The sequence below is a fragment of the Felis catus genome, chromosome C1 (assembly GCF_018350175.1).
Source record: "Felis catus isolate Fca126 chromosome C1, F.catus_Fca126_mat1.0, whole genome shotgun sequence".
Taxonomy (NCBI): domain Eukaryota; kingdom Metazoa; phylum Chordata; class Mammalia; order Carnivora; family Felidae; genus Felis; species Felis catus.
In genome coordinates, this window is record NC_058375.1 from 203009492 (window position 1) to 203027331 (window position 17840).

Here is a 17840-nt window from a genome sequence, read left to right on the forward strand (position 1 = left end):
ATGTGAAGCCAATATGAAGGACTTTGAGCAGGGGAGTATCATGATGTGATCTGTGTTTTAATAAGATCGCTTTGTTGGTAATGGGCCAGAAGGAGGCATAGGTAGCAGCAGATACCAGTAAGGAGGTTACTGCAATAATGCAAGAAAGAGACAAACATGGCTCAGACCAGAAGGGTAGCAGCAGAGGTGAAAGTATGCATGTGTTTTGAAGGAAGAGCCAACAGGAGATCCTGATGGACTAGAGGCAGGATGTGAGAGAAAGAAGTCAAGGATGACTCCAAAGTTTATGGCCCTAGCAAGTGAAAGAATGATGTTTCCATCAACTAAGATGTGAGGAGGCTGTTGGAAAAGCAAATTTGGGGGTAAGATTAGGAGTTCAGTTTTGGACACATTGAGTTTGACACTCTGGCGGACTTCCGCGCGGATATGTTGAGCAGGCAGCCCAGAGTCTGGGGGGAAAGTCTAAGAATAAAAATTAAATTCGGGATTCATCAACAAGGTGGTCAAAGCCACAGACTACATGAGATCACTAAAGGACTGAGTGAAAAAATATAAGAGCACCAAGGACTGAATGCTGGGCACTCCAACATGAAGAGGTAATAAGGGAGAAGAACCAGCAAGCGGTTTGGAGATGGAGCAACCAATGAAGTAGGATGAAGGACAGGACAGTATCATACTACGGAAGCCATGTGAAGACAATCTTGAGAAGGAATTAACCAGCATTATATTTAAATTTTTTTAATGTCTATTTAGTTTTGAGAGAGAGAGAGAGAGAGAGAGAGAATGCGTAATTGGGGGAGGGGCAGAGAGAGAGGGAGACACAGAATCCGAAGGCTCCAGGCTCTGAGCTGTCAGCACAGAGCCTGACGTGGGGCTCATCCCCATGAACCACGAGATTATGACCTGAGCCAAAGCTGGACACGTAACCAACTGAGCCACCCAGGTGCCCCCCCATCCTTCTTTTTCATTTCCATATCCTCCCTTATGCCAAATGCCATGGCAGAGATATGTACAAGAGGCTGTGGGAATAGCAGGATAGTGTCCCTGTGCCTGAAAAGAGCAGACTGCGGAAAGGAAAAACTGTCATGGAAAACACAAAAGAGATGATGTCTGTGCAGAGTCAGGAAAGCTAAATAGGAATCTGCCACGAGGACGAGACGGAAAAGAATACCAGGCAAGTTGGTCAAGAGATGTATGGGCATTAAGACTGCAGTGTGGTAGGGGCCCCTGAGTGGCTTCGTCCGTTGAGTGTCTGACTTCGGCTTCGGCTCAGGTCATGATCTCACTGTTCGTAAGTTCAAGCCCCACATTGGGCTGGCTGCTGTCAGCTTGTCAGTGCGGAGCCCGCTTTGGATCCTGTCCCCCTTTCTCTGCCCCTCCCCTGCTTGCACTCTTCCAAATCTAAATAAATATTTTTAAAATTTTCTAAATAAAAAAAATAAAGACTTCAGTGTGGGAGAGTGACAGAGGATCAGACTGCAGAGGTCAAGAGGACCAAATCATATGCCATGCATGACCTTGTGTGAATGACCTTGTGTGCCATGCAAGGAGTTTGAACTTTATCCTGTAGGCAACCGGGAACCCCTAAATGACTCTAAGCAATCTGGTTTTCTGTTTCCGTTTCAAAGAGACCACTCTGACAGAACGCAAATTCAACTGGAGGGGAATAAGGACTGACTGAGTGACAAGGTAGGACGCTACTGGAAGGTCAAACCAATAAAAGGGGGACGGGGGTGGGGGTGCTAATCTAAGGCAATGAACGCCGGAATAGAGAAGAGCAGATTCAAAAGAGAGTTGACAAGTTAGGCTTTGAAAGTAAGGACAAAGAGAAAAATGGGTAACTCTCAAGTTTCCAGCTTAGAAAGCTGAACGGATACCGGTACGATTCCCCAAGATAAGGAATATAGGAAGAGAAATGGGTTTAGGGGAGTAGATGGTTTCTTTTGGACAAGTTTAGGGCATTGCATGTGGGGCATCCAGGTGGACATGTCAAATGTGCAGAAAAAAATATGGGCTGCAGCATAGTAGAGACATAAGATTGGCACTCGCTGGTGTACTTGTGACAGTTGAAACTGGGGTCTGGATGAGATGCCCCAGGGAGGGAAGGGTGAGTGGATAAGGACAGGATCTTGAGTAACACTAACATTTAAGGGGCAGGTAAAGAATGGAACACTGGCCAAGGAAACCAAGCAGAGGCTATCTGTGAATGAACTCAACAGGACAGCAGATTCCAGGTTAAAAGATCATCTTCCCCAGGGATCACTGATATAACCTCTAGCTTTCTAAGAGCAGCAGTGAGTATCTTCACAACTTGAAGCATCTGCTCTAGCATCGGGCCGCAACCAGGCAGAGAATGAACACAGTAACTTAAAACTAGACAGGACACAAGGCTACATTTAGGACGCTGAGTCAAATCAATGCTACCTATAGGTACATAACTGTAACCATATAATAGACATTGGTGAAGGCACAATACCGAACGGATTAATTTAAATCTTACAAGGCATGCAGCCTGCAGCAACGGGAATGACTGGCTATGCTGAATACTCTCCTCTGAAGATAGGGAAGGAGAGAATCCGTTAAGGCCCCCTCCCTAAGGAAGCCAACTTCACACAACCGCTCAGGTTTTGGTGTTAAGGGCTGATTCCCCGCCAGGGGTTGCCAGCTGCAGAGGGCGGGGCTCTATTTTGGGCTGCCTGCTGTCCCTGAGCCTGGCCGCGTCTGGTTTGAGCAGCATGCAGCCCCAGTGACTCACACACCCATGCAAACCGCCTGTGGCTCAGTGGCACGGCCTCGGAATGCCAGCCTCAGGCCAGCTCCCTCCTCACCCCATTACACTGGGATAAATAAATAAAGAGCCCGCCAGCAGCCGCACAGCCTGATGGCAACCAGATGGAGAGAGGGAGGCATGGACAGGGCCAGGGGAAGGAACTCCCTCCAGTGGACTAGAGTGAGAGAGGGCCATGCCAGCCCCATCCTCCTAAACTTCTTTAACACAGTTCCTACTGCCATGTGGTAATAGTCCCCCATTCCTGGACTCATCTTCCATTCCTGATGGTGCCTCCCAGCCCCCAGTCCTAAGAAATGCTCTTTATGGGGATCTTCCCTCTATGAAGATCATACCAGCAGCCACTCCATCCAGCCAACTTGAGGAACACTGCCAGTACTCCCCCTAGATCAGGCCACCATCAGTTGGCCCCCTGGGGCTCCCTGGAAATGCGAAATCGAAGGCTCTTGGCAGGAGAGGAAAAACAAAAGAACTAAATATGAAGATGTAACCCCTGTTCAACCCTTAAATATTTTTCCTGGCCTTAGTCTCCTAGAAACTTCCCTGCCCTACTGCCCTCTGTGCTCTATCTCTATGGCCTCTAGCCTAGAACTAGGAAAAACAGACCCTAGGCACTGACCGCATGGCCCTCTGACATCAGCCATGGCCCCCCTCTACCTTCATCCCGAGCTCTCTGTCCCCGGTTTGTTTATCTTCCTATGTTGCTTATTTTGATGGCACATCCTTTCAGCTGTCTTGGGTGACCCCATGACCCTTCTGTGTCCTGTTTGTAGGACCCCAGGCAAGAAGACTAACTGAAAAGGTACAGTGGCCCTAAGAAATTCTGCAGTCCCGTTAGGAAACGGGTTCTAGCCGCTATGCAGGACATTCAGTGATCCCAGAGGACACTGCAGTGATCCCAGAGGTCACAAGAATTCCACATTGTCCTAGCCCTTAACTCTCCTCTAATTGGTGTATACAGCCAGTCAGCGTGGCAAAACAAAATAGGGATGATCCCAGATAAGAAATGTAGGCAGTCCTAAACATACAGCTACAGCTACATGACCTTTGGCAAGTCATTTAACCTCTCTGGGGCCCAATTTCTTAATCTATGAAATGGAAAGCTACAGCCACTTGTCTCTCAGCTCCTTTGCAGATCTATAAAATTCCGTAAGTCTATGTGGTTTGGGTGTGATCCACCCAGTACTTAGAAGACCAGTATTCCTGAAGTAATTGGTTCCAAAACACCAATATTCTTCCTGGGTTGGCACCAGGACTCTCCATGCTTTCTCATTCGATTCTGCAGGATTGCCCCCACCCCAAAGCATGGAAGAGAGGAGCTTCCAATTTTACAAATGAGTAAATGGAGGCTCTGAGTACTGATTTATCCGAAGCTGCAAAATAAACCAAGAGAATAACTGAATACCCCAAATATAGGTCTCACAAGCAGCACTGTATGCACAGGCCACACCGCCACACTTTTCATGAAATTCCCCTAACACGGATTTACCAACATCTTCATCCACAAACTTAGTGAGAACCTACGACTCCTAGGCACTCTGTTCAGTGCTGGGGATACAGAAAAGCATTCAACACAGTCCTTGTCCTCAAACTGTCCACAGATCAATGGAGGAGAAAGGCATAGTCTTGCAGACATATAAACGGTAATATCACAAAGCTGTAAGTGGTAAAACAGAGGTAGGAACCAAGGTACTATGGTGGCGGGAAGAAGGACTATCTTTACAAGGAGAGTCTGGAAAGGTCTCCCAAAGAAGCCAAAGCTGACACTTCAAAGATTAATAGAAGTTTACAAGGTAGATAAGGCCAGGGCGTCGGGCATTATAGATTAAGGGAACAATGTATGCCAAGACATAAAGGCTGAAGAAAGGCACTTTGGCAATTCAAAGTCATTGTCTGTCACTGAAGTATAAAGTTCATAAAGAGGGGCGCCTGGGTGGCGCAGTCGGTTAAGCGTCCGACTTCAGCCAGGTCACGATCTTGCGGTCCGTGAGTTCGAGCCCCGCGTCAGGCTCTGGGCTGATGGCTCAGAGCCTGGAGCCTGTTTCCGATTCTGTGTCTCCCTCTCTCTCTGCCCCTCCCCTGTTCATGCTCTGTCTCTCTCTGTCCTAAAAATAAATAAACGTTGAAAAAAAAAATTTAAAGTTCATAAAGAAAAATGTTAAGAAATCAAGTTGGTAAGTATGTGGGCACTAGATCAGGAAGGGAGCTCTCTGCTGGGCTAAGACGAAGCTTTGTATTGTTTAACTAAGGGGCTGAAGCAGGGAATTAGCATGTCACCCCCGGCCTGTGTTAACCTCCTTAATACCTACACTTATGGACAGAGGAAGCTATCTGGCAGAAAAATGGCCTAGGAAATCTCTCTGTGGCAAGTGTAATGGTCTCTCTTTCCCCATAAAGACTTGAAATCTCCTCTGCTTCAGGACTCAACAGTACATGCTTTCCTTCTTCTCCAGAGTTAAATTGCTTCAGTAGGTGGACTGAGCACTCAACTCGCATTTTTTGCTCTTAGTGTTAAGACCCCAAGCATCATGGCGTCTTGGCTTGGCCAATGCACAGAGGCAGAACAGAAGGTTCCAAGTCAAGAACACCTGCTTTAGGCCTAGCCCTGTGAAAAACCTTAATTTCATGTTCAAAAGAAATATGAGTCACCGTCCCTGTCCACAAAGAGTTTACAAATTAGCCTAGATGACAAGACAAAAATATGAATAATCTATACAGAACGCAATATTATAATAGCATTATTTGCTTACATAGTAAAGTACCAACTTGGGTAACACATATAATTAGAAAACAGGGCAATAATACTAAGGTACTCACTGTACAACTAACCAGTCCCAAAAGAGTTAGAGAAGGAGAAGATCAATATTGACTGTTATTATCAAAGGTCACTATTATTAATACTCCCCCTGTTTGGCATTTAATAGATGTTTCTTTTGGCCAAGCTCAATCCTTAGAAGGGAAACCTAGGCAGGAGCTTCTGACAGGCCACAATTATCTACTCCCCATTCATTCCTTTGCCAGTCCCCTTGTATAAACACTGTGATTTTCCACAGCCTACTGTGCCCACAAGACAGTTCCCAAATGGTAGCCCTGTGCTTTTCACCTTCCTCTGCTGCGGGATGTTGAAGGGGCCTGGACAAGTAATAATAACTAGCCCCCCACCCTATAATCCAGAAGGCGATCTGATCTCAACAAGCAAAAATTTATCAACTGGTCAACCAAACTTTCCAAGGTTAGAGAATTCCAAATGAAATCCCTACGTTAACAGAGATGTTTTACAAATGTTAACCGGCCCACTTTCGCCTTTTATATTCTTGCCCCCTATTTCACCCTATCTTCCCCAATATGCGTCTCAAGTTTTATCAGATTTTCTCTACGCACCTTTTTCAGAGAAAGGACTTCCCAACCATGCAAGCGAGCTAACACCCAAAACGCGTGAGAAAATAAAGCAAAGTTGCGCAAGGAAAAAGAAAGTTCTTATTGTTGCATACACTACCTCTACCATAAATTGTTCCAAGAAGGAATTTTCTTCAAATGGCTCTGTCTTCAGCCGATCTGTAATAAGAAGGGATACAGAAAAGAAATATTAGTCTTAGGATGAGCTTCTTGACTGTGAGAAGGAAAAGAAACAGAGCCCAAGATTTCTTGGGAAAGAGCATAAACATGCAACACCCAGAGTCCAGCAGGAGAAGGGATGAGAGTGTGTGAGCAAACAGGAGGAGGAAAGGGTGATTAGCCACACAGGACATGTTCGGTGGCAGCATGTGCTCTTAGGAGTTTTTCCTGCCACGAAGACAAAGGTCAAACTGAGTTTTTATTCTGAAGCTGAAACTCTAGCACTTCCTAAGGTCCCAAGTCTGTGTCGCCCTCGTACAATTTTGTATAGAGCTGTTGGCCCTTTTCCAAAGTCCCCCCTTGCCATAACCTAGGCCATGGCTGGACTCAGTTACAGCTTCTATGGCTACTGGACACCAGCCAAGTCCTCAAGGCAGAGAGAAGTGTCACCCAGCATCTGGTCAGCATCTCCCCAGGGAAACCCATCTCTAATGCAAACGACTCTCCCCTTTTCTGAGGCCCTTTGACCATCTGAACCATTCCCCTCGCAACACCCCCAAAGAATACCCTCTCACCTCGGCTCAGCACAGCCCCACTCTCCTGGTAGTCCTGGATCTCCAGATCTTTCATTCGAAGCAAGGTTGCTAGCTCCCTCCCTTGGCACTGCAAGGCCAGGCTCATGCCCATGAGAGGACGAATCAAATGCTGGGAGACCTTTCATAGAAGAGACGTCCATCAGCCAACAGACACTTACAGAGTACTCCCTAACACTATATTAGGAACTAGAAAAAATGTTGAAAAATAAATGTTTTCACAGGGACTTACAGTTTCATAGGCAAGCAATCCATCTACACAAATACAGTAATGAAATAATTAAATAGGTATGTGAAAGAAGTTCAAGGGTTTTCTTTGCAGCACGGATAAAAGGATGGGAAGAACAGAGGAGAACACAGGGACAGGTAACCCGGAGTGGCAATTTAAAGAGAAGGGCGTGGGGTGCCTGGGTGGCTCAGTCAGTTAAGCATCATCTCTTGATTTCAGCTTAGTTCATGATCTCACGGTTTGTGAGTTCAAGCCCCACATTGGGCTCCATGCTTACAGCACTGAGCCTGCTTAGGATTCTCTTTCTCTCCCTATCTGTCCCTCCCCTACTCATGCTCTCTCTCTTTTTGTCTCTCTCTCTTTCTCTCAAAATAAAGAAATAAACTTAAAACTTGTTTAAAAAAGAAGAAAATAAAGAGAAGGATGTGACAGAGTTGATAAGAGGAAGGTGTTGCCTCAATTCTCCTAAGAGACTGAGGGACAAAAGTGGAAACCCAAGTAACCTTCAGGAAAGTAGGTGTGGCTTAAACAGAGTGAGCTAGCTGGCATATAACAGAAGACAAAAACCAACAGAGTAGAGAGCCTTGGGTCAGTCTCAAATTAAACCCAGACACTGATTACGAGCCATTTCAGGGCTGCCAATAGCCCAGAATGAGCCCAGAGTTTCAATTTGCTCCCACAAATGCACCAAAGTCTCAGGTCATAGTAACAGAAGCCAGCCAGTCACCAAGAGGCCAGCCTGGGAAGGAATAAACCGACTAGCACACCTTGCTCTTAACAAGAGATAAGAAGGACGTGAGCATAGCCACGCCACCGAGCAGCTAAGATGGTATTCTCACATGATAATACACAGCTATATAGGAAAATCATTTAATTCACCTACGCAAGGTATTCAGTAGCTTTAGAAAGGAGAAAGCCATAGCCAAAGAAAAAAGCTAAAATCAGTCATCTCTCTGTGGCTAGTGCATGCTATCAGAGTTCCTCTCCCTACCCCCAAGCAGATGAGCTAACAGAGGCACTAAGAAGAAATGCCCTAGATCAGAGGTCAGCAACATTTTCTGTATGAGCCAGGTAGTCAGTATTTTCAGCTCTGTGGCTCATACAGTCCCTGTCACAATAGTCAATTCTGCTATTGTAGCAGGAAAGCACCCACAGACAACGTGTAATACATCAGGGTGCTGGGGCTCCAATGTAACTCCTGAAAAATAGGCAGCAAGCCAGAGGTGGCCCACTGGCCGTAGTACACCAACCCCCACGTTTCTCTAAGGACAAATTAGGAGAAGAGATGGGGGGGAGGGGGGAGGCATAGGTGACAAGGGTTAGTGGCAGCAGCTTTTGTACCAGCACCAGGACCCAAGAAGTGCAGGGTACTGACACAGAGTGGAAGGCCAGAAATCAAGTCTAGCTGTAAATACCAATCACTTCTTTCCATCACACAGTACATCCCAACCTGGTCCTGTTTCTCAGTTCAGGTCCTTCGGATAAACTTAAGCCTCCAGGAAGTACTGTTCAAAATGTGGCAGAAGTTCTGCCTCGGGAAAATTAATCTGCTCTAAGACCCAACCCCCTTTCCTAAGAATTATTTTCTTAGGTTTGGTCCTGTTCAAGGTAGATTAGGAGGAAAAATAGGTGAATACTTGTATGAAAGTAAGTCAATGTTTGCAGGGGTTGAAGTGAAAGTAATTACAACTGGTAACCAAACAGTGTCACCGTCCATCTGGTAACAGCCTTCAAATAACAGAAACTCCTGGGGTGCCTGGGTGGCTCAGCCAGTTAAGTATCTGACTTCAGCTCAGGTCATGATCTCATGGTTCCCGGGTTTGAGTCCCATGTTGGGCTCTGTGCTGACAGCTCAGTGCCTGGAACCTGCTTCACATTCTGTGTCTCCCTCTCTCTCTGCCCCTCCTCTACTCATGTTCTGTCTCTGTTTCTCTCTCTCAAAAATAAATAAACATTAAAAAAATTAAATAAAAAATTTTTAATTAATTAAAAAATAAACAAATAACAGAAACTCCTAAAGTAGTAACCAGCCTCTCTCTGGGAATCCACCTTAATAGCAATTTCTTTGAGTGGTAGTAAATATAACAACATGAAACACAATGAGAAACTGTTTTTAACCAATGCCATGTTCTAATTAAATATGGTAATACCATACCAAGCACCTGAAATGATCTATCAGACTCTAATGTCTACATAGCAAAAAAAAAAAAAAAAAAAAAAAAAAAAAAAAAAAAAAATTTAAGCTTTTTATCAGTAAATATTTCAATTTCTCCAACAATTTCATAAGATTGGGTTACACCACTCTGGATTATCAGGGTATAACTCATTTCAAAGTTAGATGAACACTAATATACATAAGTATGACAAGGCATGTGGCTGAAGTAACAGATTTCAGAGCAAATCCAGATACTACAAGGAAAAATCTTGAAGTACTTCAGGAGGTCAGGAACACCCCACCCCTTCATTTACAGACAACAATATATGAAGAGAAGGAGTTCAATAAGTCAATTCAACAAATTCAACTGTGTGCCTCACACATATTCTGACCCTTTGAGGCTTCTGCCCTCAAAGAGCTCACAACAGTTAAGGAGGTCAGGAAGTGTGGTGGATACAGAGGCAGGAGCTGCCGATCTTTTCCAGAGGAAGAGCTACTTATAACTTCCCCCGATGTCTTCATATTTCCCATTGAAATATTTACAAGTCAGAGGCAGGAGAGCAGAATGGCAGTTATCAATCCCGAGATGAATTCTATCAGGTTTGGATATAGTGAAGAGCGCAACAGACTGGGAATGACATCTAGATTCCAGCTCTGGTTCTGAGAGCACCTAGATGTGAAAATGGCTTAATCCCAAGCACCTTCAAGGTCCTTATCTTTTTCAAGGGAAAATTACAGAGTCAGAGTATTTGCTCTCACAGGTCCGCTATAATGCTAAAAGTTCAGTAATACTACGTATGTTCTCGATTTACTCTTCACGATTCCATAGTAAGGCTGTGACTGGCATCTCCCCTTTAGAGATGAAGAAACCAAGTCTCGTAAAAATTCAATTATTGGGGCAACTGGGTGGCCCAGTCAATTAAGCGTCTGACTCCTGATTTCAGCTCAGGTCGTGATCTCAGGGTTCATGAGTCGGAGTGCAGGCTCTGTCAGGGCAGAGTCTGCTTGAGATATTCTCTCTCCCTCTCCCCCCTCTCTCTTTGCCCTTCCCCTGCTTGCTCTCTCTGTCTCTCTCTCAAAATAAATAAAAATTAAAATTAAAAAGTTACATTAGATACTAGGAAGAACGAAGGAAGAAGGGATAGAGGGAGTTGGCTGGAAGCAGAAATGGGCTAGGAAGCGGTGACCCAAAGCTCTACATATTCCATGACATCCCGCAGAGCCTTGAGAACTAGTAAGTCATTAGTGTGAACATCCTGTGTTGTACCCTCCCGTTCTCCTGCATGACTAGTGAGAGTTTAGCTGCGTAATCTCTCTGGAAGACAATTTGGCATTATGTGAGCAAGAGTAAAATTACAAATATTCCTCGATTTAGCTATTCCACTGCTAGTTTACTCATACGTTTACACATAGGAAAAGTAAATACAAGGACAGTCACCAGGCATAACAACAAAAGAATGGAAACAACTTAAGAGTCTACTAGTAGCATATCAATTAAATACATGTTGATATATTCATTAAATAAAACTCTATTACCATTAAAGAATATTAAGGCAGATCTTCTCAATATATTGCTATGAATGATTTCTAAGTTCTAGAATTAAATGATGGATTATGTGGATAGCACGCTGCCATTTGTGAAAATGCACACACACACATCCAGATACGTATTTGACTGAGTGAGTATGTACATACTTACATATATGCAAACCTACGTATAGCTTTAAGAATTCAAAAGACGGCATCCATAGTTGCTTTAAAGAAGGAAAAGGAGCGACTAGAAAAAGGAGTAGAAAGACCTATTTTTTCACACTAGACCTTTAAATGCTATTTGAAATGTTTGTCTTTTGCATGAATTACTCATTGAAAAAAAATGAAATAAAAACTATCACAACAATGAGTAACAAACAAAAATTATGACTGTGTGACCTCACAGACACACACACGAGCCTGAAATAGTATCCGCCTACACCCCTGACAGTGTCCACTGGCTCTAACTTCTTCCCTGTAAAGCCTCCTCAGGTTCAGGGGTTTCCCTGGGATGGCATGCTTCTTCTTTTTTTAATAATAAATATGTTATTTTACCTTAAAGCACTATTGTTCACCAACTGATCCATACTCACGTCTCCCTGTGGCCAGTCAGGACTGATTCCACTCCAAACACTAATGCTTCTTTCCTTATTGCAGCTGCCCAATTAGAGAAATTTGCCTACAACAGCTAGTTTTCCCTTTACATGGTATTTTCCATTCTAATATCATTATATAAGTGCTCTTTATTCTTTCAGGGAGAAAAAACAAAAAACAAAAACATTTGAGCCCACCAGCCTCCTAGGAGACCCGCCTCCGAAATCTCACTATTCTGAATTTCTAGGGCTGTGTGATGCAAAATGAGACTAGCTATAGCTGGCGCTTCCCAAAGGCAGCCTTAGTGTTTTGGTCCTGGAACAGGCATTATCAAGGGAACAGTGCCCCCTGGTGTTACTTAGAAAAAGTTAACAGGGTTTTGAACAAAAGAGCGACATCTAAAGAAGGATGGAAATTTTCATCAAAAATTTCAATTAAAAACAACAGATATCAATGACTGCTATCTGCTAAGCACTGCTGATGGACCTTAGAAAGTCTGAGATGAGAGGCGCCTGAGTGGCTCAGTCGGTTAAGCGAGTGACTTCAGATCAGGTCATGATCTCACAGTTCATGAGTTCGAGCCCGTCGTCAGGCTCTGGGCTGACAGCTCAGAGCCTGGAACCTTCTTCAGATTCTGTGTCTCCCCCTCTCTCTGCCCCTCCCCCAACTCGCACTCTGTCTCTCTCTCTCAAAAATAAATAAACATAAAAAAATGTTTAAGAAAGTCTGAGGTGAATGAGAAGTAGTTCCCCGCAGCACCCAAGCCCAGCTTTACTGGATTCTAGATCAATGGGGCGCCTGGGTGGCTCACACAGTTAAGCATCTGACTTCGGCTCACGTCATGATCTACTTGCGGTTTGTGAGTTGGAGCTCCATCTTGGGCTCTGTGCTGTCAGCTCAGAGCCTGGAGCCTGCTTCGGATTCTGTGTCTCCATCTCTCTCCCCTCCCCTGATCATGTTCTATCTCTCTCTCTCTCTCTCTCAAAAATAAATAAACATTTAAAACAAATTTAAAACACATGAGAGAAGAGCTTCTCAAAAAGCACTTTGTCACATCCACTCTGTTGATGCCAAAGCATCACATCATCTCTGGAAAACTAAAAAGGGGCTATAGGAAATGATGCCCACTTGTCTTCAGGTCCTTCTGCTGATAAACCTACACCCTGAGACCTCCCTTAGAAGACGCAAGCCTCTAATGCTACTGACTGAAACAAGCCGTTTATATAAAAGGGTAGAAGGGACCAGTGGCAGTAATTCCTGCAAACAAGTTTAGTGTTTACTCTCAAGCTAATTCCTAATAAAAGCTCTTGGGGCCTAGAAAGCTACAAGTGAGCAAAGAACATTATCTTCCTAGTGGCTGAAAATGGGCTCTTGAATCAGACCTACCTGGGAGTAAAATTCCAGCTCATTCATTTATAAGCTGGATGACTCTGGACTGCCTTCGATCTCAGCTTCCTACTCTGAAAACAGGGATAAGAATACTTACCTTGCAGGGCAGCGGTGAGGATTAAGTGACAAGAAGGGTTCAGAAAGGTACATGACACTACATACTCTGCCCTGTTGCCAGGCTGATCTTGATAAATTACAAATTGGATCACGTTAAACCCCTGCTTAAAGTTTTTCAGTGTATCCCTGTTGCATTTAGGATAAAATCCAAACTCATTAGAATCCTTCAAAATCTGGTCACTGCCCACCTCATTTCCCACAACTCCCGGCAGTCATGAAGTTCCCCCACTTGCCCACACTTCTATATCTCCCTGTTTCTCAAAATACACTCTGGCCTAGAATGACCTCCTGATCTTCTCCCAATTACTTCCTGCTCACCTTCAAAATCAGCTCAGAAACCATCTCTCCAAAAAAGGTTTTTCGGACCTTTGATCATCCTGAGCTTACCTCAATCAGAGAATTTGCCATACTTTATCCCGTTTTCCGTCTGTCTTCTCACTAGATTACGAACTCCAGGAATAGGCTATATTGTGTTAGATCTAAACACCCAACAATTAGCCCATAGTAAACACCTAATAAATGTTGAATGAATAAAGCAATGAATAAAGACACACAATAAAGCAGGTAAACCCAAACTCTGCAAGTAAAGGATACACCAGTCAAGAATCCATTTTGCCTTCTGTCTAGTCAAGGAAAGTTTTCCAACTGGAGAAGAATTTCAAATGCAGTCCACACAAAAAATAAAAGCACCTAAAGATTCATTTCAAAGCAGCTGGCATTCCCCTTTCCCACCCCATATCTGAATTGCACTCACCAGGGAAGGGTTAGCTAGGATGCAGTGGAAATTCCAATAAAAGGGGAGACCAGAGAGCTCACTCTGCACCCGTAGTATCATTGCCTCGTCCACACGATCACAGGAAAAGGTAGCTTTGCCAGGGCAAGCAGTGTCCTTCAACAATGGACGAAGCAGATCATCCAAATGACAGAGAAAAGCTGCAGGGGGGGCAGTCAGGCGCTTGTTCAGCTCCTAAAAAGACAGCAGGGGTCGTACAGAGTGAGACTACTAAAAGGAAACTGACTCCCCACTCCGTAACAGCAAAGGAAAGCTCGTTAACATGAAGACAGTGGGCATGAGAAGGGAGGGAAAAAAGACACAGGAACAGGAAAGAAGAAAACAAAAAGAGAGAGCAACTGGCCTCCTTCACAATCGTGCGTGTACTGCATGCCGTGCAGAAACTAACACACGTACAACCAAATGGAAAGATCCCAGGGCTTTGGGTAGAAGTGCAGGACACTCATTGGAACTGTCTCAACCTGATCCGACCTCCCTTGGCAACCTACAGGCCAGTACGCTGGTTGGTGTGAATGTACCCTGACCTCCACTGAGACAGAAATCATACCCACGACCGCCCCACCGCCGGACTTCTTGTCACACTTACCTTGGCTCTCTGGCTGACCACACTAGCGTCCACCTGTTCGTGCCACACCTGTTGCAGATCTGAAACCAGCAAGGCATAGCCCTGCTTGGTGATATAAGCCTTGACCAAGAGGGAGTTCTCGGCGAGTGGCAGCCACGCCCATGGCTGCATCAACAGACCTTGCTCCAGTTCCTCCATCTGCAGGAAAGTCTTAATTTAGGAAAGTGCCCCGGGGTACTGCAGGCCTGGGGGTGGGGGCACCACTCAAACAGCTCTATATCAAATAAGCCTTGTGAAAGACTCCTCCCTCATAAGACAGAAGGCACGGACTTAAATCCTCCCCCTCCCCCGCACACACACAACCCCCCCCCCTCCCATCCCCTGCCCCACATGTAACCAGCTGGACAACCTTACTACCTCCTGGCCACTACAGATCTATTTAGAATTTTTTTAAATTAAGTTCCTAAAGGGCATAAAATATCTCTCTTCCATAGTGTTCAAGCCTTGGCATATTGGTATGAGTATTTCTGCTTGCTAACAATATAACTTAATGTGGAAACCTGAACCATTCTTGTTACATCTTTTTTCTTTTTTTAATGTTTATTTATTTTTGAGAGAGACAGAGACAGAGCTTGAGCAGGGGAGGCGCAGAGAGGGAGAGAGACACAGAATCCGAAGCAGGCTCCAGGCTCTGAGCTGTCAGCACAGAGCCCGATGCGGGGCTTGAACTCACAGACCGTGAAATCGTGACCTGAGCTGAAGTCGGACGCCCAACCGACTGAGCCACCCGGGCGCCCCTCTTGTTGCATCTTTATCACATTCCTAATAAAAACATCAATGCTAAAAAAAAAAAAAAAAATCAATGCTACCCTGTCCCAGAACTTCTAGAAGTAGTTCTTGTCTTATAAAACATCATAAGTCATAAGTGTCATGAGCAGGAAGTTCAACTTATTTGATTATCTAGAAATAAAACTCTAGAAACTCTCAGAATTTCAAATATATATTTATATTCTCTAGATATATACATACATATAAACATATACATACATACACATTTATATACACATACAAACATTCCTCAACACATGGATTCTTAATCTAGTGTCTGTGCTTGTGAATCCTCTGAAATTATATGCATAATCTATGCAAACATGCGTATAGCCATTTGGGAGGAAGAAGTCCACAGCTCCGTCAAATTCTCAAAGGGATCAATGACACACATATACAGACCTAATAAACTCTTTTGTTTGTCCAGAAGCAAACAAAAAAGCCCCAAATCCCATTTCGAGAAGAATGTGGGTGACTAAGAAGTCATAAACACAAGGCACGGCATTTCGCAGAGGTAGAGACAACTCATTAATTTCCATTTCACTCATCCCCCCAGATCCCCAACCCAAGGTACTGTCATGCCCTGCTGTATATCCTGGAACTCCTGGAAACCAACTTTTCTAGTTCAACAACTAAATTTGTAGTCTTAACTTAGTAGATGTTCTGTAACTATGGTTACTTTACAGGAAGTCTGGTCATTTTTCCCGTGGGTAAAAAAAAAAAAAAAAAAAAGTGATACAATTTCCTTCATTATTTCAGTCTATAAATACAAAGTGAAGTGAGGGAGTCGTCTTAGAATATAAAGGAAATAATGAAATTCCTTGGATTTCATTAACATGATTAACATGGCTCTATTCCTCCTGTCATTTCCATCACAGTCTAAGCCGTTATTCTTACAACCATAACCTCGCTTTTGAAGAGGGGTCTTGTAATAAAACTTAATTTGTACAGTCAATAGTTAGGTGAAAAGTAAATATATTTTGTGATTTTTATTTGCAGCAGCCTTGTGTTTGGAGGATGGGACTGCAGTCACTTCCCATCTGCCGCTCCCACAGGGAGGAGATCTTGGAATGATTAAGCTAGCCCTCACTAGACCAGAGTTCCACATTGCCAAAGGTCACAAAGTCAAGTGAACAAGTGAAGTCGCCAAGCCCTTCAGTGCACCCTCTAAGAGTGCCAAAATTGGGTTGATTCTCCTCGCCTAACACTTCAGAAAGCCTGGAAGCTCAAAACCCTCAAACTGTATAGTTGTTTTCTGTCTTGTTTGGGGGTGGGAGAGGAGTCTAAAATGGCTCAGGGTATGGGGTACACGGGTGGCTCAGTTGGTTAAAGCCGCAGACTTCGCTCAGGTCAGGATCTCACAGTTCATAGGTTCCAGCCCCATATTGGGGTCTACGCTGAGAGCTCAGCTCAGAGCCTGAGCCTGCTTCGGATTCTCTGTCTCCCTCTCTCTCTGCCCCTCCCCTGCTCGCGCTCTGTCACTTTCTCCCTCCCTCTCAAAAATAAATAAACATTTTTTATTATTATTAAAAAAAAAAAAACGTGCTCAGGATCACGAGGCCCCATAGGAAGGTCTGAGACATTCAGCACCAGACCTGGGATTGGCAATGCTCCCACCACGCGCGTCCTATTGAGTTCAAGTCCTCTGAATCTTATCTTTCCCCACCTCCCCCCCCCCCTTCAAGGCCGTCTTTAACCTTCATGTCAACAAGATTCATCCATTTATTATTCTTGAATGACGCTTAGGAGCGCCGACAGTCAGATGCGGTAGTCTGAGAATCCGGGTCCGCACCGAGTCCCGCCCCTCGGCCCAGCCCCTCTCTCGGCGCAGCTCCCCCACCATCCTGCAGAGGGCAGCAAGGCCCCAGCCACCGTCCGGGTTGGGCCACGCCTCGTCCCTCCGTGGGGACCAACCCGGGCTCCCTTTACCACAGCCCCACCCCAGGAGTCGCCTGACGTAGTTTCCATCCGCCCTCGCCGCGAGGGACTTCGCCGTCTGCCTCTCCACTTTGACAGCTGTGGCTGCACCGAGGCGCGGCTCGGGACCCCTCGGGGGAACAAAACCGACCACCGGCCGCTTTGCAGCTCCGAGGAGCCCGCCAACCAGTAGCCACACACACCCGCCTCGCCACCGGAAGGCGGGCTGCGCACGCGCTGCGCACGCGCCCCGCCCACCCACGGAGGCCTGCCGCAGCACCCGGGCCGCGCGCGGCTCCCGGCACGCCGGCGGAATCCCCGGGGGCCCCCTCGCCGCTTGGCTCCGGATGAGGCCTCGGCCCTGATTCGAACCCGACACCACCTACCGTGAGCGGCCGCGAGAGCTCCCACCGTCCTCTCAGCAGACCGCGCAAACCGAAAGGCCTAGAGTAGAGGCCTTTCGGGACCTAGGGGCGGGGCCGAGGCCCGACGTGGGCGGGGCATCTGGGTCCTCGCGGCAGAAGAAAGCGAGCTGGGGGGCCGCCGCTCGGGGAGAGCGGGAAAAGGGCCGCTGGACCCGCTGCTGGGAAAGTGGAGTGGTAGTGGCGCCCCCCCTCGGAATCGCGCTGGCCGAGTAGGAAGAGTGGCAGATGAGGTGCGGGAGAGGGGTCCCAGGATTTGGACCCTTCAATAAACTCAGGTCACTTCCCTCCCCTACCTTTCCAGCCCCCCCCTTTTTTTTAATAAAATGAGGAAATTGAACTTCACTAATTTCTCTGATCCTCAC

At 45.6% G+C, this 17840-nt stretch overlaps 1 protein-coding gene across 9 annotated transcripts in view; it reads right to left on the reverse strand.

Moving 5' to 3' along the window:
* The window catches only part of NHEJ1 (non-homologous end joining factor 1), an 81990-nt gene extending 64321 nt beyond the window's left edge, over positions 1-17669 (reverse strand). For 2 of the 9 annotated variants that reach the window (XM_045034502.1, XM_045034501.1), the window contains exons 1-5: positions 16834-16976; positions 14330-14506; positions 13705-13917; positions 6919-7057; positions 6285-6343 (exon numbers count right to left, since the gene is read on the reverse strand). In XM_045034502.1, coding sequence (XP_044890437.1) covers positions 6285-6343; positions 6919-7057; positions 13705-13917; positions 14330-14506; positions 16834-16854 — 609 coding nt within the window. In that variant the 5' untranslated portion in view covers positions 16855-16976. Of the gene's footprint in view, positions 1-6284; positions 6344-6918; positions 7058-13704; positions 13918-14329; positions 14507-16833; positions 16977-17076 lie in introns of those variants that run through there. The other 7 variants (XM_006935583.4, XM_011285546.4, XM_019838699.3 and 4 more) reach the window with 7 other exon arrangements.
* Positions 17670-17840: the final 171 nt, after the last annotated feature.